At 51.5% G+C, this 26,436-nt stretch overlaps 1 protein-coding gene and 3 non-coding genes across 5 annotated transcripts in view; 2 read left to right on the top strand and 2 right to left on the bottom strand.

Moving 5' to 3' along the window:
* VAC14 (VAC14 component of PIKFYVE complex) overlaps positions 1-26,436 on the top strand; it is a 102,450-nt gene that overhangs the window by 6,246 nt on the left and 69,768 nt on the right. For both annotated transcript variants that reach the window (XM_030299668.1, XM_030299669.1), the window contains exons 2-12: positions 6,850-7,000; positions 7,316-7,483; positions 8,272-8,334; positions 8,917-9,024; positions 9,552-9,661; positions 9,949-10,055; positions 11,003-11,137; positions 11,610-11,762; positions 18,181-18,244; positions 25,106-25,250; positions 25,526-25,591. In XM_030299668.1, the coding sequence (XP_030155528.1) occupies positions 6,850-7,000; positions 7,316-7,483; positions 8,272-8,334; positions 8,917-9,024; positions 9,552-9,661; positions 9,949-10,055; positions 11,003-11,137; positions 11,610-11,762; positions 18,181-18,244; positions 25,106-25,250; positions 25,526-25,591 (1,270 nt within the window). The remainder of the gene's footprint in view (positions 1-6,849; positions 7,001-7,315; positions 7,484-8,271; positions 8,335-8,916; positions 9,025-9,551; positions 9,662-9,948; positions 10,056-11,002; positions 11,138-11,609; positions 11,763-18,180; positions 18,245-25,105; positions 25,251-25,525; positions 25,592-26,436) is intronic.
* Positions 3,893-3,963, bottom strand: TRNAG-GCC. The gene has a single exon. It is a non-coding gene; the product is annotated as a tRNA-Gly (tRNA).
* TRNAG-GCC lies at positions 4,570-4,640 on the bottom strand. The gene has a single exon. It is a non-coding gene; the product is annotated as a tRNA-Gly (tRNA).
* TRNAG-GCC lies at positions 12,781-12,851 on the top strand. Its single transcript has one exon. It is a non-coding gene; the product is annotated as a tRNA-Gly (tRNA).

Raw genomic sequence — 26,436 nt, 5'->3', positions numbered from 1 at the left:
CATTGGGCTCTGTGCTGTCAGCTTGGAGCCTGCTTGGGATTCTCTCTCTCCTTATCTCTGCGTCCCTCCCCTGCTCGTGCTCTCTCTTGCTTTCTCTCTCAAAATAAAAATGAAATTTTAAAAATGTCAGGGCACCTGGATGGCTCAGTCGGTTAAGCTTCTGACTTCAGCGCAGGTTATGATCTCACGGCTCGTGAGTTCGAGCCCCTCACTGGGCTCTATGCTGACAGCTCGGAGCCAGGAGCCTGCTTTGGATTCTGTCTCCCTCTCTCTGCCCCTCCCCCACTTGTGCTTGGTGTCTCTTTTTCTCTCTCTCTTTCTCTCAGTCTCTCTTTTTCTCTTAAAAATAAGTAAACATTAAAAAAAATTTTTTTTTAATGTCAAGTGCCTGGCACCCAGTAGGCGTCCAACAAGCTGTAGCCGTGATATTTGCGGAGGGGGAGAAAGTTTAAATTACACAAGGCATGTAAAGCATCCAGCATTTATCACCTAGCAGATAGTAAGCACTCACCAAATAGTTACTGATTTCCCGCCTTCATAGCAGAAGACCAGCTGTGGAGCGTTTCAGAACATGGCAAATGTGCACATCCCCTGCACCCCCCTTGTGTGGTGGAGGACCGCTTCAGGGGTGTCTGAACACTGAACAGGATGGGGAAATGTGTGGAGAAAGCCGCATGTCACGTGCGGCCTCGGTTCTCCACGAGGGGTGTCCCCTCTAACTGGGTGTGTTCACTTTGCAGTTGAAGGGCTTTGAGAAGATGGGAGAGAGGAGCTGGTGTACAGCTGAAAGGGCGTGGACTTTGTGGTGCATCACGGATTCAGATCTTCTGAGGCCCCAGACAGGGGACTTGGTCTCCCTGAGGCTCCGTTTCAAATCTGCAGGATGAGATGATGATCACTGCAGAAGCAGGTTGTTCCAGGAAATAACTGAAATACTCATTGTGGAGTGTATTCCCCAGGAAGGGGTTGATCACCAGTCCCCTGGGGCCTGTGATTGTCCCTGTGCTGTGTCACAGATGCCAGGGGGTCCAGGGAGGGGTGTGGTTGTGCTGCTGAGATGGTTTCCCTTTGGCCTGATGGCAGTTCCCAACATGTCCTCCCCTGTGTGGGGCTCCTTCTCTCAAGGAGGGGGTAGTCAGCGTGGCACTTCGCGCTGTTGGGGACCGTGTCACAAGCTTGGAGTGGCCACCTTGGGTTTGTGCCTCTGGGGAAGGAGTGTTCGTGCCATCCAGCGACACCTCTGACCACGAGAATGGACGCAGTAGCCTCTAGAGGACCCGTCATCAGCCTGGGTTTTTAACACTTTTTAGAGGGAACCAGACAGACACAGACCCCTCTTCTCTGGCACATAGAACAGTAATGCCTGTGACCTTTACGTCAGTGAGGGTCCCAGAAATTTGTGATCTGAGAGTTTCTGGGGCAAATATTAACATCAAAAGTAGTGCAGCTTCAGATCCCGGCCTGTGGCTTGCAGCCTGTGGATGAAAGAGGAAACAATGTGGTCTTTTGAAGAGAGACTTGGCCTGAAATCGGGAGCGCCCACCCCTGGAGTTTAAACTCCACTTACTCTGCCTTCCTTTGTAAGTTGCGTTTTCTCTCCAAAGACCTGTGTGTAGTCGAGAGGCAAGTCCTGTTGACTGGGCCTGTTTTGGAGCACCTCGAGAGGGGTTAGGGCACCCCTCCACCCCTTGGCAGGTGGCCTTCAGAGCACACTGTGGCTTCTGCACCTTTCCCCAGCCATAGCTCTGGCGACATGGTTGATTGGGTGCATTTCACAGTGTGCCTTTGGGGATCCCAGTAATGGTGCCCTTTGCTCCTCCTGACATGAATCCTAACACTCAGGGCTTAGGACCACCTAGATACGGTAGTGGTTGAGCCAGCAGGTTAGGTCTAGAATAGTAGGCCGCTTTGTGTCATGCATACAACAGCGTGGGGCTCCCTCCAGGTCTGCCCTGCAATCTGTGCTGGTTGGTTCCCCATATGCCGTGAGCAGAGTACTAGACTCTGTAAGGGCTAGCACGAGAGACCCAGAAAATCATGCCCCCACTCTGTCCTTCCGGCCTTACCAGGGAGCTGAGGAGATAGAGATGTACACGAGGAGTCCATGACATTGGCCAGTGTGTTGCTGGGAACAGAACGAGAGGGTCACTGAGTTAGTCCTTCAGTATTCATTGGAGGAGTGATCACTTCCTGGGATGGTCAGGAAAAGCAGGGGGTTGGATTTGAACCAGACTTTGAAGACCGGGTAGGATGTGGAACAGGGGCTGTCCTGGACAGGGAGGTACACGGGGGTGTCCAGGGAGGGATCGAGCAGGGCCCAGGTTTACAGTGTGAGCGTGGGTCTGGCTAGAGTGGACAGTTCTGCTGGGCAGTGGGCAGTAAGACTAGAGAGGCTAGCCTGGGCCTGTTGTGGTTGCCCTGAGTGCCAGGTAAGGAGGGCAGGGTTGATTGGTGAGACAGCTCTTCCTGCTGTGGCCCTACGGTTGACCCACAGGACCAGGCCCACCGCTCGCTAAGCTGATGGTATATTGGTGAGTGCATGTTCTCATGGCTTTCTCTCCAGGAGGATCCATTGTTGTCTTGTTTCCCTGGACATACCCCTAAGTGTGTGGGGTGCGGAGGCCTCAGGACTCAAACAGGCCATCATTTTTGCAGTGGCCTGGGACGTCCTATGTTGAGCCCTGGAAGGATTCAGGGTGGGGAGGCCTTCTAGCTGGTGTTGAGTAAATGAGAAAGGTGCTCCTGGGGCTGTGGAGTCGTGGGGGGGAGTGCTAAGTATGAATGTCCTGCTTGTGCATCTCCTGCCTTTGGGAGACCCTGGTGCTCATACGCCCTGACACCCCAACATTAAAGCCCCATGCCTCACAGTCTCTTGCCAGTCTCTGTAAGCCTTCAGATTCTTCAGAGCTCCCTAATGGCATTCAAACCCTTACCACCTGCCCCTGCAGGTTACTCTCACCTGCGGCTCCTTACTGCCACCAGAATTAAATGCCAGTTACTTTGCCATGCACGTGACTGGGAGCAGCTTCTCTGGCCTTGTCACCCACCTCTCTTCTACCTGTGTCCTTTGCTCTGCCAAACCAAACGCCTCTCACCTTACTCTGAGCCAGTGTTCACGCTGTTCCCTCTGTGTGGGCTGCCTGGTCCTGGTCAGTTCCAGCAAGAATACCGCTCATCCTTCAGAGTCCCTCTTAAATACTGCCCCTCGCGAAGCCATGCCTCATCCCTTCCCACCAGATGGCAGGCATGCTCACTCTTGCCTGCCCTCCTTGCCTCAAGAGCTTGTCACCAGATCATTTTGTCTCTGCTTTGCATGCAAGTCTTGTGTGCGGTCTCGTTTCCTCCCCAGCAGAGAGCCCCTCATGGCTGGGAACGGATACCCTATGCTGGCTGCAGAACAGGGAAGAATGTGCCCTTTCCAGGTGCTCAGGGACCTGTAGTGACCCTGGAACAAGCAGACAGGCGATGCCATGGTTCCAGGATGGCTGTGCTGCTGGCACAGCCGGATCTTCTGCAGGCGTCCTGCAGAAGCGTCAGGGATGTGCTTAGTCCCGCTCCATGTTCTGCTCTAACTTGTCCTGAGCAGGAACACGGCCTGGCTTCCTCAGGAGTGCTGTGGGCAGCCAGAGTCCCCAGGCAGGCTCTCTGGACAGGAGCACGTGGCACAGCTGCTTCCAGTGGCTTTGGTGATCCCCACACCCTGGGCCCAAGAACAGGGAGAGACAGGTTCTGGATGTTTATGGAATTCAGGAAACTGAGTACTTTTTGCCAAAGATAGTTAAAACTCATGCTAGAAACAAGTCATTCTCAGTTGTCAGACTGTACTTACATATTCTTTAGGCAGTGTGAAATCTCAAAGCCAATCTTCTAGGGTTAAAAGAATTTTACTGTTTGCATTGGCCGGGAATCGAACCCGGGCCTCCCGCGTGGCAGGCGAGAATTCTACCACTGAACCACCAATGCTCCAGCTGTGAGCAGCTGTGTGCGCAACTCCCTTTAACCCTCGTCCTGAGCCTCCTAGTAGATCTGCTGATTCACAGAATATAAGGCCAGGCTCTGATGCTGCCACATCGGCACAGCCTTAAGAACAGCATAGGCTCCAGAGCTGAAGGAAGGAGGTAGAGGGGTGTGTGCGTGGGTGGGGGATGGGGAGGGAAAGAGAGAGAGAAAAGTTGCTTTGCCTTCAGACCTCAGGACAGAAACTAGAGCTCGAGTCCCTCCTCAGTAGCAAAAAGTACTTGGAGGCTTTGGGTGACTTTCTGCCCCTTGGATGTGTGGGTTTCCCCATTCCATGCTTACTGTGTGCTGAGCTGTTTTACAGTTCTCAGGTTTCACCCCAGCTTCCCGCTGGAGACTGGCCCAGTCCGAGTCCCTCACTGGTGCAGGGCGTGAAGGCCTCGATCCCACAGCCAGCAGTGCCTCCCTGGAAAGTCCAGCTGCTCCCGGGGAGTGAGGTCAGATTCATAGCACCCTGAGCTGCTGCAGGTCAGCATGGTTGAGGAGACTGTCTTCTCCAGCAGGATCTCTGTGGGAGGGGAAGCCTGCCAGGAAAAGGCAAAAGAGCCGCCCTGCATTGGCCGGGAATCGAACCCGGGCCTCCCGCGTGGCAGGCGAGAATTCTACCACTGAACCACCAATGCTCCAGCTGTTCTCTGACACCTCTGCAGGGCTTTTCTCAAGTGGCTGTGTCTATGGATACTCTGAGCAGCGCCTGCAGGTCACTGTGCCTCACCTGGCCAGTTTGTCCAGTTTGGGAAGCCAGACAGGCATACAGAGAACCGTCCTTGCTGGGCCTTATTAGACTGCTTTGGGAGTGCGGGAGCCTACAGAGTTGGCATTGAAGTTACACCTGGAGGCCCTGGGTGCATCCACAGCCCTCAGCCCCCTGGGGTGGGCTTGGTGGAATCTCACCCTGTAAAGATAGGGAGAGAGACACCTCAACAAGGCCATTGGTATACCAACTTCCCGAAATACTCGTCCCTGCTCCCACATCCACCAGCTTGAGAGCCAGGCCTGTTTAGTTCACCTCTGTGCACACAGCGCCTGGCACAAAATAGGTGCCCCATGCGACTTGCTGTATTAAATTTTCATCAAACTGTGTCAACCCCTCATCGAACAACCTTTTTGTAGGAGTGGTCTTTGCCTCATAGGGCCGCACGTTTATTTTTGAACATCTCTAATTACTGGCAGGTTCCTGACACGGAGCTGGGGCCACCTAGACTAATTGATACCTTTTGGACTTGACTGTCCTTAAAAGTCTTCGAGCCAACTTGAGACCCCCATTTATGTGGCAGGCAAGCAGTGTCCTGCCATGATGGACACAGAGCAATTAGTGAGTCCAGGCAGCTGCTTCAAAAAGTCTATTTTGTGTAGACCGTCAGTCCTTTGGCTGCTACACTGGTACTCCCTCATGCTTGGATGACGGGATGGTCTCTGTCCAACTCACAGCTTCTTAAGACATCCACTTCAAAAACCATGAGAAGCTTCTCTATTACCCATGCTGCAGGATCCATTCTCCCTAATCTGAGATGGCTGGAATGGCCATAGCCAGCCATCCTGGTAGATTCCCCCCTGCTGCTCTGTTTTCGGGGGCCCCAGATAAGCTTGCCTGGCTCCCCCTCCTCGCCTTGGCTCATTCATCTCCTCCTGCCCAGAACACTTCTGTCTCCCCTCTCCCTGCCTCCTTCAAGGTCTGGCTGCAATCCCACTTGTAGAAAGATATCCCTGACACCCAGGCCATAGCTCCATCAGTTATCTGGGGAGCTGGTTATCCATTCCCTGAGACTGGTCCCTCACGGAGGCCTCCCTCACACCTCCCTTCTCCCTCTTAGCCTCAGGCCCCAGTTGGAGACCTTGGACATAGACCTGCCCTTCTTGCCTCCCGTGTTACATGGGTTCCTAATGCTTTTCTGTCTGATACAGAACAACCCTTCCCTGCTCTTTCCATGCCTCACCCATGTCTCAGGCCCTCCTTCCTGACCCTGACAGCTATGATGTTCCACGGGGATTTCTTCCGTTTTCTGTCAAACCAGCCCCCACAGCCTAGCCTCTCCAGGCTGCCACCAGAGATACCTAATTAAAACATAGACATGAATGAATGAGTGGATAGGTAAATCATAGATCATCCCGTTGCCATGACTGTCACCTTGATGGTTGTTTTCCTTCCACAAGCCAAACTCTTCCTCCTCCTTTAAATACATTGTGTCTTTTCAGAGCTCTCTGCCTCTGGCCAGTCTCTTCCCTGGGCCTAAGATGCCGTGCCCTTTACCTGGAAAGTGCCTGTGGGTGTTTTTAACATCTGACCCAAATGGCACCTCGTATTCAGCCCATGGCATTTTTCTGGCTTCTGTGGTATCATTGGCACCACGTTGTTACAATTACTTGTTTGCGTATGGATCTTGCCCATTGCTCTTGGACCTGATTCAGTGCTATCCTTGGAGATGACACAGACACAGAGAACCTGTTGGGTGCAGAAATGAAGGGTTGAGCAAGTGTTGAATAGAGTTGGTTGACCAACTGACCATGTTACAATTTTGGGTCCCCAACAAGACATTCCCTTTCATTCTCTCAGAGCTCCCAGATTCCCAGAAATGAGGTAGCTCCGCCATCCCTCATTCTGTTATACACAAAGGGAAACTGCGACCCAGAATAGGGAAACAGTCGTGAGCCAGCCAGCGCCTTCTAGTCGGCGGAAGAGCTGAGGAGGGCCCACCCTGAGATGTGTGACTTCCAATTCCTCTTTCTGAACAGGCCATCTCATCTCCCTCCTGTATCCCCCGGCCCCCGGAGCCAGCCGCCAGGGAAGCCTGACTCCACTGCTTGTTCAACCCCTCTCTCCTGTCTCTCCAGGCTGGTCCGGGAGTTCGTGGCCCAGAACAACACCGTGCAAATCAAGCATGTGATCCAGACCCTGTCTCAGGAGTTTGCCCTGTCTCAGCACCCCCACAGTCGGAAAGGGGGCCTCATCGGCCTGGCCGCCTGCTCTATAGCCCTGGGCAAGGTGGGCCTTTCTCCTGGGGGGACAGACGTGGCAATGATGACCTTTGCTCTCTCACCCCTGAGACCCAGCAGGGTGTTGCAGACTTCTGCTTTAGTGCCATTCTCTCCACACCTAAGTCTAGCAAGCCTGGCTTTGCAGCCTTGCACCCTTCTTCCATGGCATGGCTCCTAGTTTGGAGGCCGACTTGCCAAGCATCTGTAAGGCCAGCCCTCACGCAAAGGCCCAAGCCTCACAGGGGCACTGGGATGTCGACTGGGTGCTGGGGGCCCACATCCTGACCCATCTTGAGCTGTTTCTCCTCCTGCCCCATTGCAGGACTCGGGGTTGTACCTGAAGGAGCTGATTGAGCCGGTGCTGACCTGCTTCAATGACGCGGACAGCAGGCTGCGCTACTATGCGTGCGAAGCCCTGTACAACATTGTCAAGGTGGCCCGTGGTGCCGTGCTGCCCCACTTCAACGTGCTCTTCGATGGGCTCAGCAAGGTGAGCGTCCCCCACTCCAGCCAGGCTGAGCCCACCCCACCCACTCACATGACCTTTGGGGCCTTGAGTGCTTGGGTCCCTTTCCCCAGATGCAGGCAGAGCAGGTAAACATGGGGCTGCCGGGGCGACTCATCCTTTGAGTTTAATAATAATTTAATGAGCTTGTGTTTATGTTGGGTTTTTTTCCATTTCTCTCTTAATTGTTTTGTACTGCATTTTATCAGAGTGTCAGTCCACCATGGAGTAGAGGGAAGAAAACAGTTTGAAAAGCCCTCACCTCCCCTATAGAAGGTGGAGATGGTGAATCCATAGTACAGACTGTATTTCCTCTACAAGGGGAGCACTGGCCTGTAAGCTGTAGAAAAAAACCCTACTTACAAAGGCAGTGGAGCCCCTCACACACCCTCCTGAGCACCTCGCTCAGCCTCACGGGGCTCTGCTGACCACCATAGTCACATCCAGGGTCCCAGCCTCCAGGAGTGGAGAGAAGACCCAGCTTTTGAAGATTGGAAACCCTCAAGAAAGGCCAGTGGGAACCAACCACCTGACCTGGTGGCAGCAGGTCTCAGAGGTCCCTGAACAGAACAGGAAGTCCACCGCATTTCGGTTCCTTAGCCAGGTTCCGCTTTGCCTGTCGCTACATCCCCTACCTTTCTTCAGTTTTTTCTGTGGAAGGGGTGCCTGTTCAGTATTCCAAGCTGTGCCAGGGCCTTGGCCGTGGGTTTTTAGTGGGTTCCTTGTCTTATGTATTGACTCTGACCATCTCTCTTTTTCTTTCCCTCTCATAGTTGGCTGCAGACCCGGACCCCAATGTGAAAAGCGGATCTGAGCTCCTAGACCGCCTTTTAAAGGTAGTACTTGGTCCCCACTTTTAGTGTGGAATCTGTTTCATCCATCTGTCTGTACAGCTTATAAATTCTATCACTGGGGGTGCTCTTCCTGATTTTTTAAAAGTGTTTCATTTATATACAGTCGAAGTGATTCTAGTGTACGGTTCTGTGACAAGCGTGCAGAGTTATGTCACCAGCACGATCAAGATACAGAAACGTGCTGTCGCCCCAAACGCCCCCCTGGTGCTAACCCCACCCAGGGCGGAGGAGGCTGCTCCTCACCTCCCATCCACCCCCCCCCACCCCCACCAATGACAGGGAGCTGCTTATGCTAAGCTCACCAGGGCATTTGATCCAGATCTAGGGTTTTGCCATAGGATTAGTCCTCTTGGCCTTGATTCCTGCCTTTACTCCAGCATTTTTGCTTGTCCTTTGGCCTGCGGGAGGGTGGATGCTCCAGGACTTCTCCTACCTGGCACAGGCCCTGCCCATTTTCCTCTGTGGCCACCTGACCCCCAGAGCCAGTCCTGGGCCAATAATTCAGTCAGGTCAGGTGGCCCTCTGCCTCTGGCTTTCCACAGCTCACGTGCCTCTGACCCACAGGATATTGTGACGGAGAGCAACAAGTTTGACCTGGTGGGCTTCATCCCTTTGTTGCGGGAGAGAATTTATTCCAACAACCAGTACGCCCGGCAGTTCATCATCTCCTGGGTAAGAGCCAGCCTCACGACTTTTTTCTAGCTATAATGAGCCTCTGATTTAGTAAAATCTGTCCCCTGGCACACCCTGGGCAGTTTGTGTGGCTGAGAGAAGCCTCATTATTATCCCTCTAATAGCCAGTGACATCAGGTAATCCAAAATACGTTTATTCAGCTCTTCCCCAAAGCCATGGGGGGTCATGTTTGCCCCTGACAACGATATGGTTCTTTCCTTGTCCCAAGAGATACCCCCATTTCTTTTTGAAGCCAGTGGTGCTACTTCTAGTGGCCACACCTCTCCAAGCCTCCTCTGTCCTTTCCAGTGTCTTCCCTTCTCCCTGTGGCATCAGGATCTCCTTGGAGTTAAATCCCCATCCTGCACGTTTAACCCACTCTCTGCCGTGGGGCACCTGGAGGGCCATGAAACGCTGTCTCAGCAGGGCCTCCTTCTCCCCGCCGTGTCCCAGAGCACCGGAGACAAGGAGATGAAGGTTCTCAGACTGGTGTAACTTTCCCTTCCGGTTTCTTCCCCTGGGTCAGATCCTGGTTCTGGAGTCCGTGCCAGACATTAACCTACTGGATTATTTGCCGGAGATCCTGGATGGACTCTTCCAGATCCTGGGCGACAATGGCAAAGAGATTCGGAAAATGTGAGTGGAGACGGGATGGGCTGCTGCCCCGTGCACACACGCACCTTACATCCAGCAGACAGGCAGCCGCAGGAGATCAAGTTCATTCTTTTCTTCCTAGTTCATGTGCTTCCTGCCTTGAGGAGCAGAGAGCTCATTAATCCCCATGCTCTGGAAAACAGCCATCCGGCAACTGTGAATGTAGTCCCCTTCTCGGTGGCCCACCCAGAGCAGAAGTGGGTGTGGGTAGAGGCGCCTCCAGCCCTGGCTGGCGTATGCCATTTCCCTTCCCCTTCTCTCATTGGTAGGTGTGAGGTGGTCCTTGGAGAATTCTTGAAAGAAATTAAGAAGAATCCCTCCAGTGTTAAGTTTGCTGAGATGGCGAACATCCTGGTGATCCACTGCCAGACCACTGGTGAGTGTGAAGGCCCCATGGCCACTGCCATCTCCTCAGAGGCAGAAAGAGCCCTGGTGGGAGTATGAATCAGCACACCATTGGACCTGGGGCAATAGAGTGGTGGGTCCTTGTGAGAGAGAGATTCGGTTCCTCCATCAACATGGAGGCCCTTTTGCTTGGTCTGACCCTGCAATAAGGTCTGGAGACCCTCTTGCTGGGAAGCTTGACATTTCACTGTGAACTGAAAGGCTTTGAGGTTGGGACTGTGTATCCATGACCTTCTGCTGCATATCAGACCACTCCAAAGTGTGACCGCCTGACACAACAGCCGCTTATTATTGGTCAGGAGTCTGTAAGTCAGCTGGGTGGTTCTGTTCCCCTGGGCCAGGCTTGGCTGCCCTTGATTATGCACCTGCAGTCAGCTGAAGGGTCATCTGAGGCTGGATGGTCTGGGATGGCCTCACTCACACCTGGCAGTTGGCTGGCTGTCACCTGAGAAGCAGGGACAGTTGGTCCATGCGTCTCATCATCCGGCATGCTAGACCAGATGCATTCATATGGCATCAGTAAGGTCCCGAGACACATTGTAGAGGGGAGCATGGCTTCTGGAGGCCTGGGCTTCCACCAGCCACGCCATCACTTCTGCCATCTTTTGGGGGCCACAGTGGCAAGGCCAGACCAGATTCAAGCAGTGAGGAAATGAACTCACCCCTTGATGAGAGGAGCTACCCAGCCCCTTTTCGGGTGCAGAGGGGTAGAGAACCATGGCTGCTCTTATATGTACCACAAGATTGCTATTCCTTCCCGACCTGTGTTCCTTTGGAGGGCGAGAGAGTATCAGTGAGGCTAGAAGCTATGCAACCCCTGGCATCCCCTCCAGTTCCATCTTCCGGGCCTGGTCAGTGGGAGGGAGTGCTCTGGCCTCTCGTGCTGACCCTTCCGGAATCCCCCAATTCCTCTTCCAGATGACCTGATCCAGCTGACAGCCATGTGCTGGATGCGCGAGTTCATCCAGCTGGCTGGCCGGGTGATGCTGCCCTACTCTTCAGGGATCCTGACCGCCGTCTTGCCCTGCCTGGCCTATGATGACCGCAAGAAAAGTATCCTTCACCCTGAAGAGAGGAAATGGGAGCAGCCCCTCAGGAGGCTGTCAAGTTGCAGGACCCTGGTGTGGGGGATGGAGGCTCCCTTAGGATCCCTCATGCCTCCAGATAGCCCTTGGCACCTGGAGAGCAAGCGGCAGAGCGGGACACGGACTCTGAGCGCTGGGGCAGCAGCAGGGACACAGGGCTGATACCGTTGTCCCCAAACCTCACCTGGTTACTTCCAGCTCTGAAGCAGCTCTCCCAGGTCCCACGGCTCCAAGGCCCTCATACTGCCCTGTCTTGGGGTGTGGGGGTAATCCTGGTGGTAGAAGTCCACCAGGATGTGTCGTATGAGAAGACAGGAGCATTTCACGGGAACTCCATTCAGACTGCCCAGTAGTCCCGCTCTAGAGAGGACTGATCCCAGTGACCTCAGGTTTAGGGAACACGCCCTGGATGGGGCTACTCCTTACATCAGTGGACTCAGGCATCAAGGAGGTGGCCAACGTGTGTAACCAAAGCCTGATGAAGCTGGTCACCCCTGAGGATGACGAGCCTGATGAGCCGAAGCCAGTGGTGCAGAGGCAGGCAGAGCCCAACCCCGAGGACTCGCTGGCAAAGCAGCAAGGGACAGCCAGTGGTGAGTAGGCCCTACCTCCCGCCCCTCATGCCTCCCAGGCTTGGGGTCCTGCTTCAGCAGCCAGGGCTACTTTCCATGTTACCTCATCTAACTCTGGTAACAGCCCAGTGAGGTGGAAGTTACTCTTCTCCCCATTCTACAGATGGGCACAGGGAAGACCAGTAACACGACCAGGGTCTGGCAGCTACTAGGTGGCAGAATTGGGATTTGAATCCTGGCTGTCTGCCTCCAAAACCCATACTCTTGACTCATACTGCCTCAAAGACCATTTCCTTTCGGAAATCTTTTTCTGGGTTTGGCTACAGGAAATAGGAAGGTTTGGAACATGGCAGAGGACAGACTGCAGGGCTCACGTGAATCTTGGCCGCAGACGCCCGGCCACCTGGAGGCCAGCTGCCTTCCCTGTGCCAGCCGTTCCCTGGGCAGGAGGCTACAAAAGCTGAGGGTGCAGTTTATTCAGTCCTTGGGGATTCTACTGCCGAAAGCAGTGTCTCTGGCAAATGAAACGGCTCTCTGCTGCCCTTTCACACTCTTTCAGCATTATTGTCTCATTTATAACATAAAGAAAAGCACTTTTATGTCAGTTAGAGTCTGGAGTTTAACTCTCTAAATGTTATCTAGAGCTCTGACTGTTTTTTTCTTTGGGAGGCCTCTCTCCTCACTGAGAGAGCACTGATCAGCTTCGGGATGACGTTCTCCTTTGCAGAGTCAGCCAGAGAGTAAATTGATGCAGAACCCACTCAAATTTTTAAGACTAACAGACTCAGGTCTGGAACCTGAGTTCCAGGAGCCCAAAGAATTTCTGAAACGTTTCTCCTGTTGCCGTTCTCAGGCTTCTCTTGAACATGTGAGCATTGTGTCAGGCACGTGAGCCCCACGGGTGTCCTGTCCTGGGTTTGGCTGGCAGAGCCAGCAGCGGTCCATGCTGGACCAGCTCAGGTATCAGGTTACAGCTGTGCGGTTGCTTCTGTGAGCCAGAGCAGCAAAACAGCTGGAGGCAGCCCAGCCATCAAGTGAAGCATTGGTGGTTCAGTGGTAGAATTCTCGCCTGCCACGCGGGAGGCCCGGGTTCGATTCCCGGCCAATGCAGCTGAAAACTTTTTGGCAGCTCCTTGAGAAAGAAAATTTGGGGGAATAAAGTTATGTGGGCCTCTCAAGGCAGGAGCTTTCTCACTAGGAGAAACTAGAAGAATCTCAGGGAAAGATCTGTTTTGTGAAACGCTATGTTTTCTGTATATGTATGGTATCATGCAGTTTACATAATTCCACAGCTTTCTTTTTTTGCTTGTGTGGTGGCTTCTTCTGGTTTTTGTTTTGTTTCATTTTGTTTTACTTGACGACTTACAACAGGCAGAAGTTTCGAGTATTTTATACTGGCTTTAAAAGTTAGTGCCTCTTAATCCATTGAGTCAGAAAGTAGAATAATGGTTGCTGAACTGGAGGGGAAAGGGGAATTAGACACCTGGTTTCTTTTCAGGGTAATGGAACTGTTGCAGAATTGAATAGTGGTGATGCTTTACATAACTTTGTGGATTTACAAAAGACCACCCGGTTGTATGGTTTAAAATGGTGAGCTTTATGTTAGGAAATTGTATGTTATATGCAGGATGTCTCAGTTTTTTAAATAAAGTTAGTACATCTTCCCTCAAAGTGGAACCCAGCAGCTCCTACCCCACCCTTTCTCCTTACATGGCAACAAGTCAGGGCCTCTGGGAAAGAACCACTGTATTCTGCAGGTCATGACAGCTGCTAAGAACCTGCCAGCTGGAGCATCGGCAGCTCCACGGTAGAATCCTCGCCTGCCAGAGACCAGGGTGCCATGGCCAGCCAATGCAGTTTATTTTACTTAGGTAAAATAGGTAGTTTTTTCTAAGCAGTCTCAAAACAGCTCCCCACTTAGGAGACTCCATGCTAAACCAAGATACATTCAGGAAGCTTGGCTCTGGATTTTACTACCTCATAAACAGCATTTCAGCAGATGCAGAGCTCAGTTTAGAGTAGTTCCTAGAGATGATCACAGCTCATTTAGAGGCTCCATACCCACTCCTCGCTCAGCTTGTAACTGCCACATTACCAAAGTGCCAGGAGAAGGTCGCGGCGAGCCAGGAGACAGTGATGATTCAGCTGGTCCAGTTGACAGGTTCCTCTCAGCCTCCGCCGCTTTTTCCTATTACTATTTTCCTCCACTGTTCCAGCTCCGGTCACCTGGCCAAAGGCGGGAACCTCCTCCCTGGTCTCCCTCTGTTGGAGGGCAAGACCCACGAGGAGGTTCATCAGCCGAGCCTTCTGTGCGTGAGCATACACGTGCACACGTGCGCGTCCCCCTCACCTCTGACTGCAGGACCCTCATTTGTGCCACACTGTTCCCAGCCCGTCTGCTTGCTTTGGCTCCCCTTTGGCCCTGCCACTTCAGGGGTCCGTGATGCGGCCTCCTTTCCCTGAGTTCCTGCAGTGTTTGACGTGTGCACCCTTTTCCTCTTTGTGATGTTTCCTGATTGTCCCAGGTGTCCTGGCCTAGACTCGGTCAGAACGGCCTGCTGGTGAGTCATGGCTCTGCTGACTTCGTATCTGTTGCCCTTGGAGAAGCCACTTAGCCTTTTTAAGCCCCAAATTCCTTACTTGTTAAATAAGGCTAATGATAATAATACCAAACCTGTAGTGTGGTGGTGAGTTTTAAATGAGATTTTTGCTTATAAAGCTTTTAGAATACAGCAAAGGCCAGACACTCTCAGAAACAGGCGCTTTAGTGTCAAATTTTTAATGCATGTGCATAACATACCTATGTACTTAGCAAGGTTCTCTGGACAGGGCTTTTCCTCCCTTGTTCTTTGTTGTTGTTGTTTTTGTTTTTTTAATCATCAACGTTTTCCAGATAGTAGTGTGCCCCTGGTGGGTCCTAAATGAGGGATCACAGAGGGTTAGGGGTAGAAGTTCTTGTACCAGGTGAGGGGCAGAATTATAAATAAGGTTTCTAGGAGAGGGCTTGCAACCACTGTTAGTAGATGTGTAATGGAATCCATCCACTTGCAAGGCTTTGATGGGACTGGATATAGCGGCAGCTTCTGTGGACCCTGCAGATGTAGGTAAATCATCTGCCTGCAAGGAGCCCAGGACAGACCCACAGTTGAGTAATCATGTGGCCCTGCATGCGGTCACAGAGGAGTGGGGGCTCGAAGCCAAGTCCATGGAGGTCATTTGAACTGGATCTTTTCCTTCTCCTTAGCTTCCACTCTGCCCCACCTCACCCCACCCCTTTTTTTACTCTGATTATAAGGGAGGTTATTACTGTGATTTTTACTCTCCTTATATTACTCTAGTTACACGCTCCCTGTAGAGATGAGAGGGGGGGAAGAGGCATTCCTAGTGGGGGGAGAGTAAGCAGGTAGAATATACCGTCTGCTACATACCTTTGGTGGCATGTGTCAGAAGCCATGAACATTTGAGAGAATTTGTTCTCAAGGAACAAATAGAGATGTAGGTAAGGTTTTCCATTTAAACACCTAACAAATGTTAGCTCACGTATTGTCCTAACAAGGCTGTGAGGGGAGTACTGGTTACCCCATTATACAGTGAGGGACTGGAGGCAAAGTCGCGTAAGCTGCCCACAGTTGCACAGCTAGTAAGTAGGGGGGTCAGGGCTCAGATTTAGGCCCGAGGGCTCTGAGTCTTTGCTCCTAGTGCCGTTTACACCACAATTCTCTAAAGAGGGAACTAATACAAAAAGGCAGCCACAGATGTAAAGCTTGACTGGAAATGGGAGCATTGGAGAGTAAAACGATGTATCATTTTTACTCATCAACTTGGCAAAAATGTAAAAGACTACTAATATCCCTGTGTGAAGCTTGGGGAGATCGACTGCTTCTCTGTGCCTGAAGTGCATGTGTAGTGGTAGAACCTTACTAAAGAGCAGCTTATCAACGTGGATTAAAATATAGAATTCCTGACCCTTCCACCCAGCAGTACCCCTGACGTGGGATCCTAGAAAAATGCACTTGTGCAGGAAGAAGCGTGGGAGAGATGTAAGAGTGAAAGCTACGAAACAAAGGAAGTTAACTTGAACCCTATTTCTGATATCGCATCATTTCATCTACAAATGTGCATGTTTCTAAAAGTCAAGAGGGAGGAGGCAGCCAGGCGCGTGGAGTCCTGGCTGCCGTTCCAGGCTGGCCCACCAGCCTTCCCCGTGTGTCCTCCTCCCCTTTGCCAAGATCTGTTCCATCAGGCCCAGCCTGCGCCTGGCCCCACTGAGCTGTGCCCTGTCCCGCACAGGGCCTCTGGGACTAGAGGGGGCAGGCAGCAGCTCAGAGCCTTCCTGTTCAACATGGAAATCAAAGCCCTCTTTACTTGGGGGTTGAGGGTGGTCCATAGTTCACAGGAATAACACTATGCTAAGCTATAGCATAAAGTAAAAAAAAAAAAAAAAAAAAAAGCAAATTGCAGAAAACATACTGTGATTCCATTTATGTTACAAAACAAAAAGAAATACTGAGGAGGGCACCTGTTGGGATGAGCACTGGGTATTGTATGGAAACCAATTTGACAATAAATTTCATATTAAAAAACAAAACAAAACAAAAAGAAAGATAGGAATACTTGCCAGACCAGTGAAGTGGTTACTTGCATATAGAGTGGAGTAAGATTAAAGGTTAGAAAGAGACGGGGCATGTTCTGCTTTGTTTGAAATTTTTAGAATGAGAATATGTTTTACTTGTATAACTTACAAGAGGCCAAGGCTGGCACCATTTGATCAACAATATATAAATAATGATAGTTTTAATTGGTAATCCACAGAATAAAATATGGGCCCATAATGATATGGATGGATGGATGGATCATGGATGGATGGATGGGAAGGGACTGCATTTTCCTATAGAAGAATTCTGGTTAATGTAGAAAAAAGAGGTAAACAGAAAATCACCATTAGGCAAACTCCACAGTAATTATTATAGATCCATCAATGGATGCCAAAGTCAGTAGGGGAACATTTGAGGAAAAAACTAGGTGTTTGTCTAGTCTCAAGTATCTTCCCCAAGATATTTATTAATTACAAAAAGGAAAATAGTAACTTACTGTAAAGAAACCCAGCAGACACTACCACAGTCAGATGATAAGGTCAACATCATCAGTAACAAGACAGACAGACATCACATACCCCTGATATGATGCACTGAGAAAGTGCGTCACTTTGATGGTGGTCTTCCAAAAATGCGTAACCTCCGCCTAATCATGAGAAAATGCAAGACTAACCAAGGTGGCAACACATTCTGCAAAGTAACTGACCAGGGCTTCAGTGATAGCGAGTTTGTGGAAGATATGGAAAGACTGCATAACTGTCACAGATTGGCAGGGACTAGGGAGACAGGACAACTAAATGCAACATGTGGTCCCTGATTCTACCCTGGAACACAGGACGTAAGTGGAAACACCAGTGAAATTCACATTAGGTCTGTAGTTTTGTTAACAGTCTTATGTGAGTGTTCCTTTCCTGGTTTGATAATGTATGATGTTAGGTGCAGCTGGGTAAAGGGTAAACAGAATTCTGTGCTATTTTTACAACCTTTCAGAAAATTAAAATAATCTCAGAATAAATATTCTGTTCAACTTTCTGTCTTTATAGATCTACCTCTTTTGGACATTTCACAAATTGCAGGCTTTTATGACTAGCTTCTTAATGTTGGCATGTTTCCAGTGTTCACCCATGTTGTAGCACATATCAGTACTTTATGCATCTTTGTTGCCGTATAATGGTCCACTGTATGGCTGTAACACACTTATCCATTCATCAGTTGATAGACATTTGGATTGCTATGAACATGATGTACGGTTTTGGTGTGGACATGAGCGTCCGTTTCTCTGGGGTATATATCTAGGAGTGGGATTGCCGGGTCAGAGGGTAATAACTCTGTTGAGCCTTTAAGGAATTGCCAGGCTGTTTTCCAAAACACCTGCACCATTTTACATTCCCACCAGCAGGGTCCAAGGGTTTTCTCCACATGCTCACCACCACTCATTATCTGTATTTCAGCCGTCCTAGTGGGTGTGAACTGGTACCTCGTCGCAGTTTTGATTTACATTTCCCTGATGGCTAATGATGTTGACTATCCCAGGAGTCATTTTTAACATCCATTGCCTTCGGGCCAGCGGTCCCTTCTGAGATTTCCCAGATGTGTTTAGGGCTGGTGCCCTTCTTCTTTTGAGATCACTGTGCCTAAACACTTACAAGCACGGATGCTATCCCAGAAGCTTGGGGAGTGGGTGGCATTGGGTCCTTAGGGCTCCTGAGCTATAGTCCTTTTCAAGAGCCAGAGTCAAGGTGTGGGGGACTAGAGAGTCTGTGTCCTTATATCAGGCATCTTGTTCATTCGGAAGACTTCAGCGGTCCTCTGGCATGACACCTTGTTCCTCTCACTGTCCCCAGGAGGCCCTGATGGTTCTTGTGACTCCAGCTTCAGTAGCAGCATCAGCGTCTTCACACCAGCCAGGTAAGTGGTTTGTTCCAGCCAGAGGCGTTTGTAGAAAGCAAGTGGCCTGGGTCTTTCCTGGGTGCAGCAAATTGCAGTAAAGACCCGAGGCAAACTCTCCTTAGGGGGCACAGTGGGTGCTTGATGAAGGGATCTGAAGAACACTGAGCAAACCCAAATCCCCCTAGTTCTGATGGACAGGTAGCCTTGTCCCCAAGGACAAAGATAAGAAGTTGTTGGAGGTCAGTAAACACAGGTTGTAAACGTAGAACCAGTGCATGGTAGCTACAGGGAGACACGCGCAGACACCTTTGCCCAGAACCTTTTTGCCTGTCGGGATAACGTGGGGCTGACAAGACTGACAAGGAGTCCAAGAGAGCATAGGCTGTGGGCCGCAGGAGCCGTCCTCTCCCAGGCGCCGGGTCAGCTGTCATAGTGCAGCCTTCCACATGGGGGCAGAGCAGGCCAAGCAGCAAGATCATTGCTTGCAGTTCCCTACATACTGTATGCTGGGTGGTTACATCCACTGGAGAGGGAATTATCACCGTTTTGTCCCCTTCCACCTCCCCTGGACTTGCCCCATGTCACTTTGTCTTTGGGTAGAATTAGCACCTGTGGGGCTGCAATGGATGGCATTCTTCTATAAGGGGTTTCTTCCCTCTCATCCCGACACTGAACCTGGACCCTGGGGAAGGGGTCACTCATGATGAGAAAATATGCACTCAACCCCCAGGAGGCTCTCTTCTCCCTGGACCTTTAGAATCTTTCCTCCTTTTGTATCATTTTTTCACTTATTCTTATTTCTAAGACCCTGTGGGCATTTTCAAAGTATGTGAGTACTGATTATAAACGTGGACTGCTCCTGGGGCCTCTTCTAATAATTTGAGCAAGGCGGTAAACATTCATTCATTCATTCATCCTGTTAGTTGTCACATACTCCAGAGTACCTGCCAGGCTTCAGCCCTACAGGTTCCAAGGTAAAGATGTGACCCCTGAGTGTGGTCCCCAAGCTTGAAGTTCTCTAGTGGGGAAACAGAAGCAGGGCATGATTTCTGTGACAGGGGACTCAGAGGGTGCTGGGGGCGTGCCATGGTGCCCGAGCTGAAGCTCACTGGAATAGTGGCTGACAAGGATGGTCACTCACTGGGTGCTTCCTGGCCCGGCTGTGCCAAATACTTTGTGTCACGTCATTGGATCTTGCTGATGTTTCAATCCCATGGGGTCATTAGTAGTATTAATTCCTTTTAGGGCTGAGGAGGGACCGGAGACCTGGGGGCTGCTGTGTAGAGAAAGAATTAGGAGGGTCGGGCGAATGCAAACCACCTCGGGGGCCACAGCTTCTTTCCCGTGGGAGGAGATGGAGGCTCAGCCTCAAGAAGTGGCAGAACGTGGAGAAAGTTGGAGAGACTTTTTCTTATCTGTTTTGAAGGATGACTTGACCAGATTTGCTGATGCATGTGATGGAATGAGAGGAGAGACTGAGGGAAAGAATAACTTCTAGATTCGGGGCTTCAGCCAACTCAGGATATCCTGGCATTTCCCACGCCGGGGTGGAAGGAGGCACAGGTGTGTGGGTGGGCCAGTCATGGGCTGTGTGCCCCAGGGAGGTTAAGGAGGCAGCTTTGGATCCTGGATTCTGGAGCTGGGGGAGAGATCCGGAGGGAAGTGCTGGGAGATGTGTCCTCCAGAGGGACCAGCTCTTGTTCTGAAGGCTTTGGGAGCCTGCCTGTAAGTGGCAGTGTCTGGTGCAGACCTGTGACTCGGAAGGCCCTCTGGCAGCTCCAGGGGGGCTGAGTGAGGGAGGGGCAAAAGTGGCAGCAGAGAAGCCTGTTGCAGACTTGTCACCGTTGCTTAGGCCACAGGGTATTGTCCTGCTCCAGGGGAGTGGCAGTGGGAGGTGGAGAAAGGTCTAGGAGGAGGCAGAGGTCAGACATCACTGACTAACCATGGCGGGCGGGCATGACTCTCGTTGCCTCGCTTGGGAGGCAGGGGCGCCATTTGCTGGAGCGGCTCTAAAGGCTGAGGCTGGGAACTGCCTCATTGGAACCAGATTTTGTTTTAGACCTGTCATTCAGGAGCCCATGCCAGACCCTACCCTTTTAAAATTAAAAAAACAAGAGCAAATCATCTCGTGCTTTCTTTATCCCACAAATGGCTCTTTTCTCGTGGCAGCTACCAGTCTGAGTCAGTAGCTGTGCCAGAGAGGGGGGCGACCTTCAGAGTCATGAAACCTGAGCCAGGTGCCTAGGCCCTGGGCCCCCCACTCGTTGGAGATGGCAGCTGAAGACAGTAGGGTAGGGGCAGTCTTCCTCCAGTAGGTGCTGCCAGAGGGGCACTGAGCTCAGACAAGAAGGCAACTTCCAGGATCGCCAAGAAACAAAAACCCACCCTGTGACTGTCCAGACACACTGCCTGCCCTCATCTCTCATGAATCCTCTGTGTAGTGGAGTCCGACCGCCCGGGCACACATCCTGACTCTGTGTCCCTGGGCAAGCAGCTTAACCGCTCCCTGCCTCGGTTTCCTCGTCTTTAAACTGGGTGCGATGACAGTGCCTACCTCCTAGGGGTGTGGAGCTTGTATGAATTGAATATGTAAAGAGAACAGAATGGTGCCCAGCTCAGAGAAAGCCCTTTACGCATTTTAGCTACAATTATTATTACAAGAACCTCATGATTATCCCCATTTTATGAATGAGGAAACAGGCCCAGAGAGGTAAACTTCTGGTCCACAGTCACTCAGCCAGGTTGGAATTAGTGGCCAGGTTGGAGTTCAGGCTAGGCCTGTCTGACTCCCAAGGCCACTGGTGTGGCCTTTATTGGTTGCACTGGGAGAGTCCCAGAAGCCCACCCGACAGGGGAGCACCGGACAGGTTACTACGTGCACAGGCTTCCACTCCAATGCCTGGGGCCTTGCCAAGTACTGTGGTGTCATCTTTGAGTTTCGGTATAGGTCACTGGCTACATAAAGGCAAACAGAAAGGTCTGGAATTCCGTGCTTCCCAACTTCTAGCATCTGGAGATTGAAAAAAAGTTGTAAAGATACTTTATTAAAAAAATGTGGAATTCAGAAACAATTTTTTTATTTACTTTCTTTCTAATTTGATTAGAGATGTAACATATGAGTACCATAAAAAGTTAGACATTACAGGGACACCTAGGTGGCTCAGTCAGTTAAGCTTCCGATCTTGATTTCCACTCACAGGCTCAGGGTTCATGGATTCGAGCCCTGTGTTGGGCTCTTTGCTGACAAAGTGAAGGCTGCTTGGGATTCTCTCTCTCCCTCTCTCTCTCTCCCTGCTCCCCCACCAAAATAAAAATAAACATTAAAAAAAAAAAAACAAACATTAGACATTACAGAAATGAAGTGTTGCCTCCCAGAGAGAACCCCTGGAATTAATCATTTTTTATTGGTAGAATCAGAAGTATTGTTTAATAAATCGCTATTTTATTTATTTTTTGTTGTTAAATTTTTTTAATGTTTATTTTTGAGAGAGAGAGAGAGACAGAGCACAAGCAGGGGAGGGGCAGAGAGAGAGAGGGAGACACAGAATCTGAAGCAGGTTCCAGGCTCTGAGCTGTTAACACAGATCCTGATGCGGGGCTCAAACCCACGAACCACAAGATCACTACCCAGGTCGAAGGTGGAGTCAACTGACTGAGCTCCCCAGGTGTCCCATTAAATCGCTATTTTAATAGCTACAGTAGTGCCATGCACTTGGAAAATGTCATACACATACGTGTAAGACATTAGTTATGAGATGCTTTATGAGAATACTCAGTGGAAGTGGGGTTTTGCAGACACCTTGAAATAACTCAGAAGCCCCCAGGAGCGACTAGTCTAGACTTTTTGGACCCGATGCAGAAATGTATTTTAAACTGTGAGTGAGCTCCCATCTGCTCTCCGGGTAAGGTAACCCAGGGCAGAGGATACTCCATCTCGGACTCAGGAGCTGAGCACACCATGCAGCCTGCCCTCTCTAGGAAGGGCCTGGGTTCCCACAGACTTCTGGCTCCCCACGGAGCATGTGTGGAGCCCAGCACACAGCAGCCAGCCCTGCCCAGCGGAGCGGCTGAGAGCTGCCTCCTCCACAGCTAGTAGAATCTTTCCCAGGCACTAAGAGCAGTCTTCCTGGTGCCCTGGGTGCCCCTGCTTCCCATGAGCCTCACCTCCAGCCAGCCAAGGGAAGTGAGACCCAGGGAGAGTGTCTCCGGCTAAGGGAATAAGTTTTCAATGATGGCCACATGGCCTTGGACGGGTTCCATACTGTCTCATCTGTGCATCGCAGGATTGAGTTACTTGAACCATGACGTCCCTTTCAGCCATGGTGTCCTTGGTGGGTTGAAGCTGACACCTGCCTCACCAGCAATCTGAAGGTGCCCGTGTCTGGGGAGGTTTGCCATAGCCAACTTTTGCTGTGGGGAAAGTTGGAGAATGTTAGTGCACAGAATGCTGCCAGTTCTTGCGCACCGGCTCCACGAAATCCTTCATTTTATGGCCTTGACACAGTGCCATCTGGGGGAGATGCCACCATGGGCTGGCCCTTGATTTGTCCCTCAGTAGAGACATTGAACTGGCTGGAAGCATCTTGGGACTACAGTGAATCAAGGAGCCCATCTGGCCCAGGGACCATCTAGTATCTTGGAGCCCTTATTTGGGCCACTTGAATTTGGAATGCCCCCCACACACAGCAGCACCAGGCTTTCCCAGTCTCCTCTCCCGCCCCACGTAGAGACTTTGCCTGTCGTGCTGATAGGAAAATATATTGAACGGTCTCTGCGACCCCTCTCTCTCCCTCCAGTACGCAGGGCTGCCAGGTCTGACCGGGCCAGTCCACATAAGGGCTGCCATTCAGCTGCCCCTGCCAGGGGACAGTTGGAAATGGACTCTCCTGAGCCTGGCCCATTAGGAGGCAGTGCCATGTGGTAGAGGAGGCCACTCTAGGCTCGGACTGCTCACATTCAAGTTGTGAGCTCCACCCCTTCCCGATCGGGTAACCTCTGGGCCTGATCTGCAGGGTGGAGTCGGAGCAGCTGGGCTTGGCACTGCCTTCCTCCCACTGGCAGCTTAGGCCACAGCCATTGCTGGCCACTACGGCCCTGACTGCCCCCAGGGGAATGAAAACAAGGCCTTGCTCCCCGGGGGAGCATTTCAGCTAAGAAAGTGGTGCTGGCCTGCCAGGCATAGAGTCCCAGCACCCTGGCCCCATGTGGGAGCTGGAACGTCCTGCTGTGGAAAGGGACTCACTGTGGACCGAGGGCTCACCAGGTCAGGACGCAGAGGCAGAATCAGGCAGTTGCCATTCATTCCTCACAGCCTCCTGAGCTCCCACTCTGTTAGGGCCTTGGGGTGTAGGTAGGCTTCTGGAGCTTCTCCAGCGTCTCAAGGAAAAGAGCTATAATAGCATGCTGGAAGGAGCCAGGTAGGAGGCCAGGAGGACAGGGGAAAGAAGGACTTGGCGATAAGAGAGTAAGTCCTGGTCATCAGCAGGAGGAGAGGGAGTTTCTAGGAAGTTTTCAGAGAAGAAAAGAAAATGCTCAGGAAGCCCTGGGTAGATTGCTAGCCCAACACCGTAGTGCCGTGTTGTCCGTGGCAATAGCCAGAGTCACGGGGCCGCTGGGCACGTGCAGTGTGGCTAGTGTGAACAGAGGTGTGCTGTCAGGGTGAAATGCACGCTGGATTTCAAAGACTTAGAACACCAAAAAGAATATGAAGTATCCTATGAGTGATGTGTATATTGTTTTTTATGTTGGCTTCATGTTGAAATGATATTGTTGGGGTATGTTATATTCATTAAAATATGTCATTAAAATTTTACCTGGTTCTTTTTATTTTTGAGTATAGGACTCAAAAGTGTAAAATTCCATATGTGGCTCACATTACGTTTCTATCAGACAGTGAGAGAGAAAGTGATGAAGAGATTGGGAGCTTGTGTTTGCCACCCTGAACTTGTCTGTCTGTGCCTTAGTTTCCCTGTCTGTCTTAGGCTAGCAAAGAACCTAGGTGTTTAGGTGTTGGCAAAAGACCCCAGAACTTCCAGCCACATGACTCCCGTGGAATTAGTGGCATCCCCGCCCAGAGGCTCAGGACTGCTGGGCTCTGTCATCACACGCCCAGCCCGTCTGGCGACCCGAGGATAGAAGTACCCACTCTCACCCCTAAACGAGCACCGTGGGGAATCATCAAACCATATTAAACAGCAGTTCTGTTTAGCAGTTACAGAACTGAGAATGGGTCCCTTTAGGAATTCACATCAAATGAGCTTCAGAGAGGCTGCGGGCAAATTAGGAAAGCACTGGCATCAAGTTCCTGCTGCCAATGAATAATTGAGCAGCCTAGAAATGCCACGCGAGACCGTTTTCTACAGACAGGCAACTGAACTGCCTGACCTGGGTCCTTACTGGAGAAATATTCTTTGTTTGCCTGGTGAAAACTCTGTCTGCTCTTAAAGGGTGTTTTCAGGGCTTTCCCCTGGACTCGTTGGATCCATTGGTTTTGTCTTATCAACAAAGGGTTTGGACTGAATGCCCTGAGGATGCTGAACGGCTTTTCATCCCTGAGGTCTGCTGGGGCCCGACTTGGTGATCTCAAAGAGGTGTTCTCCAGTACAAGCTAGGCCAGTGCTGGGGAGGTGGGTAGGCAGCCAGCAGACTGGTCCTCTTCCACCAACTCCAGCCTTGGAGAAGGAGGGTTGAGGCCACGGGGTGAAACTAGCCTCCACCAGCCACGTGGAGGGGGTGTGCCGTCTGCCCGCTCCTGGCCACCGCACCCAGGAAAGTGCAGCATGTGTGTGGTTCTGACTGCGAAGCCAGAGTGGCGCTGCAGCTCAGCGGAAGGGGCTATAGCAAGCTTCAACTAAGCTCTCCTCCCGGTCTCACCCACAGCACGGACAGGGCCCCAGTCACCCTCCACCTTGACGGGATCGTGCAGGTCCTGAACTGCCACCTCAGCGACATGGCCATCGGGATGATGACCAGGATCGCTGTCCTGAAGTGGCTCTACCACCTCTATATCAAGACTCCCCGGAAGGTGAGTCCCTGGGCCCATCAGCCTGATAGGCCCTTCGAACCTGGGGGCTGCTTCTGGGTCTATCTCAGTTTTCTGGGGCCTCCCCATGCTTGGTAGGGTTCTGGTCACTGCAGTTCTAGAAAATCCCTGGCAAGCAGAGGAGTGAAAGATGCTTGAGGAGCACTGGGGGTGTGGGGGAGGTCCATGCAGTGCAGTGGGACCCTGTCCACGCTGAGCTCAGTGGTGGAGCCAGGGTGGGGGAAGCTCACGGATTTCCCGGCTTCTCTGCTTTCCAGATGTTCCGGCACACAGACAGCCTCTTCCCCATCCTGCTTCAGACGTTGTCGGATGAATCTGACGAGGTAGGTCACCCCCTTCCTTCTGTCATGGCTGCCTAAGTCATTTGAGTGACGGATGGGATCTGGTAGCTGAGAGGTGCTTGTTTTGTTGTCCTCTTAAATCAGCACCTGAAAAGTCGCTCTCTTCTTACCTGGTAAGGTGCATCGCTTACAGGCAAAGCTGTGTTTAATGCTCTTGGCTTTGGGAACAAGGACGTCTTCTTCCAGCCCTTCTGAGGAGCACTGGGTCAGTGTATCAGCGAGGACGTTGGCCTCAGGGGGAAACAGGCTCGGCTATAGAGGGGCAGGGCGGGTGGGGTGTGGTGGTGAGCAGCTCGGCTGGGTTGGGTCCCCAAAGCAAGATCTGGCCCCGCGTAGCTGCCTGACCACGAGCAAGTGGCTTGTCTGGTCCCTTCTCTGCTCAGTGGGGCAGTAATTCAGAAGATGCGAAGTCCTGGGCCAGGCAATGCTGGCCGCTCTGTGAGTTCTTGTTGTGTTCTGTTCATTGCAGCCAGCCTCCATTCTGACCTCTGGCTTGAAATTGGCCCTTTAAGATTTGCTTTGTCAGGGTCACCAAGAGCAGAAGGGAGAGGCTAGCCCAGAGAAAGGGAGAGACAGCTGGGCCCTGCGTCTCTTAGCCCTCTGGGGGGCGGCCCCCATCCCCACCCCATTCTCGGCAGCGTTCCATCCTTTGCTGTCAGGCTAAGGTAATGCTTTTTCAAGACTCCCCTGCCTCCCAGCCTGGGGGCAGGATTGCTCGTGGGTGTTGCCATTGGCCAGGGTGACATCCCTTCCCTTCACCTATGCCAGCTCTAGGCCACCTGTCCGATGCTGGCAGGCTGTACCTTGACTGGTCCCTCTCCTTCCCT

The sequence above is a fragment of the Lynx canadensis genome, chromosome E2, assembly GCF_007474595.2.
Source record: "Lynx canadensis isolate LIC74 chromosome E2, mLynCan4.pri.v2, whole genome shotgun sequence".
Taxonomy (NCBI): Eukaryota; Metazoa; Chordata; class Mammalia; order Carnivora; family Felidae; genus Lynx; species Lynx canadensis.
This window is presented reverse-complemented; position numbering and strand designations above follow the sequence as displayed.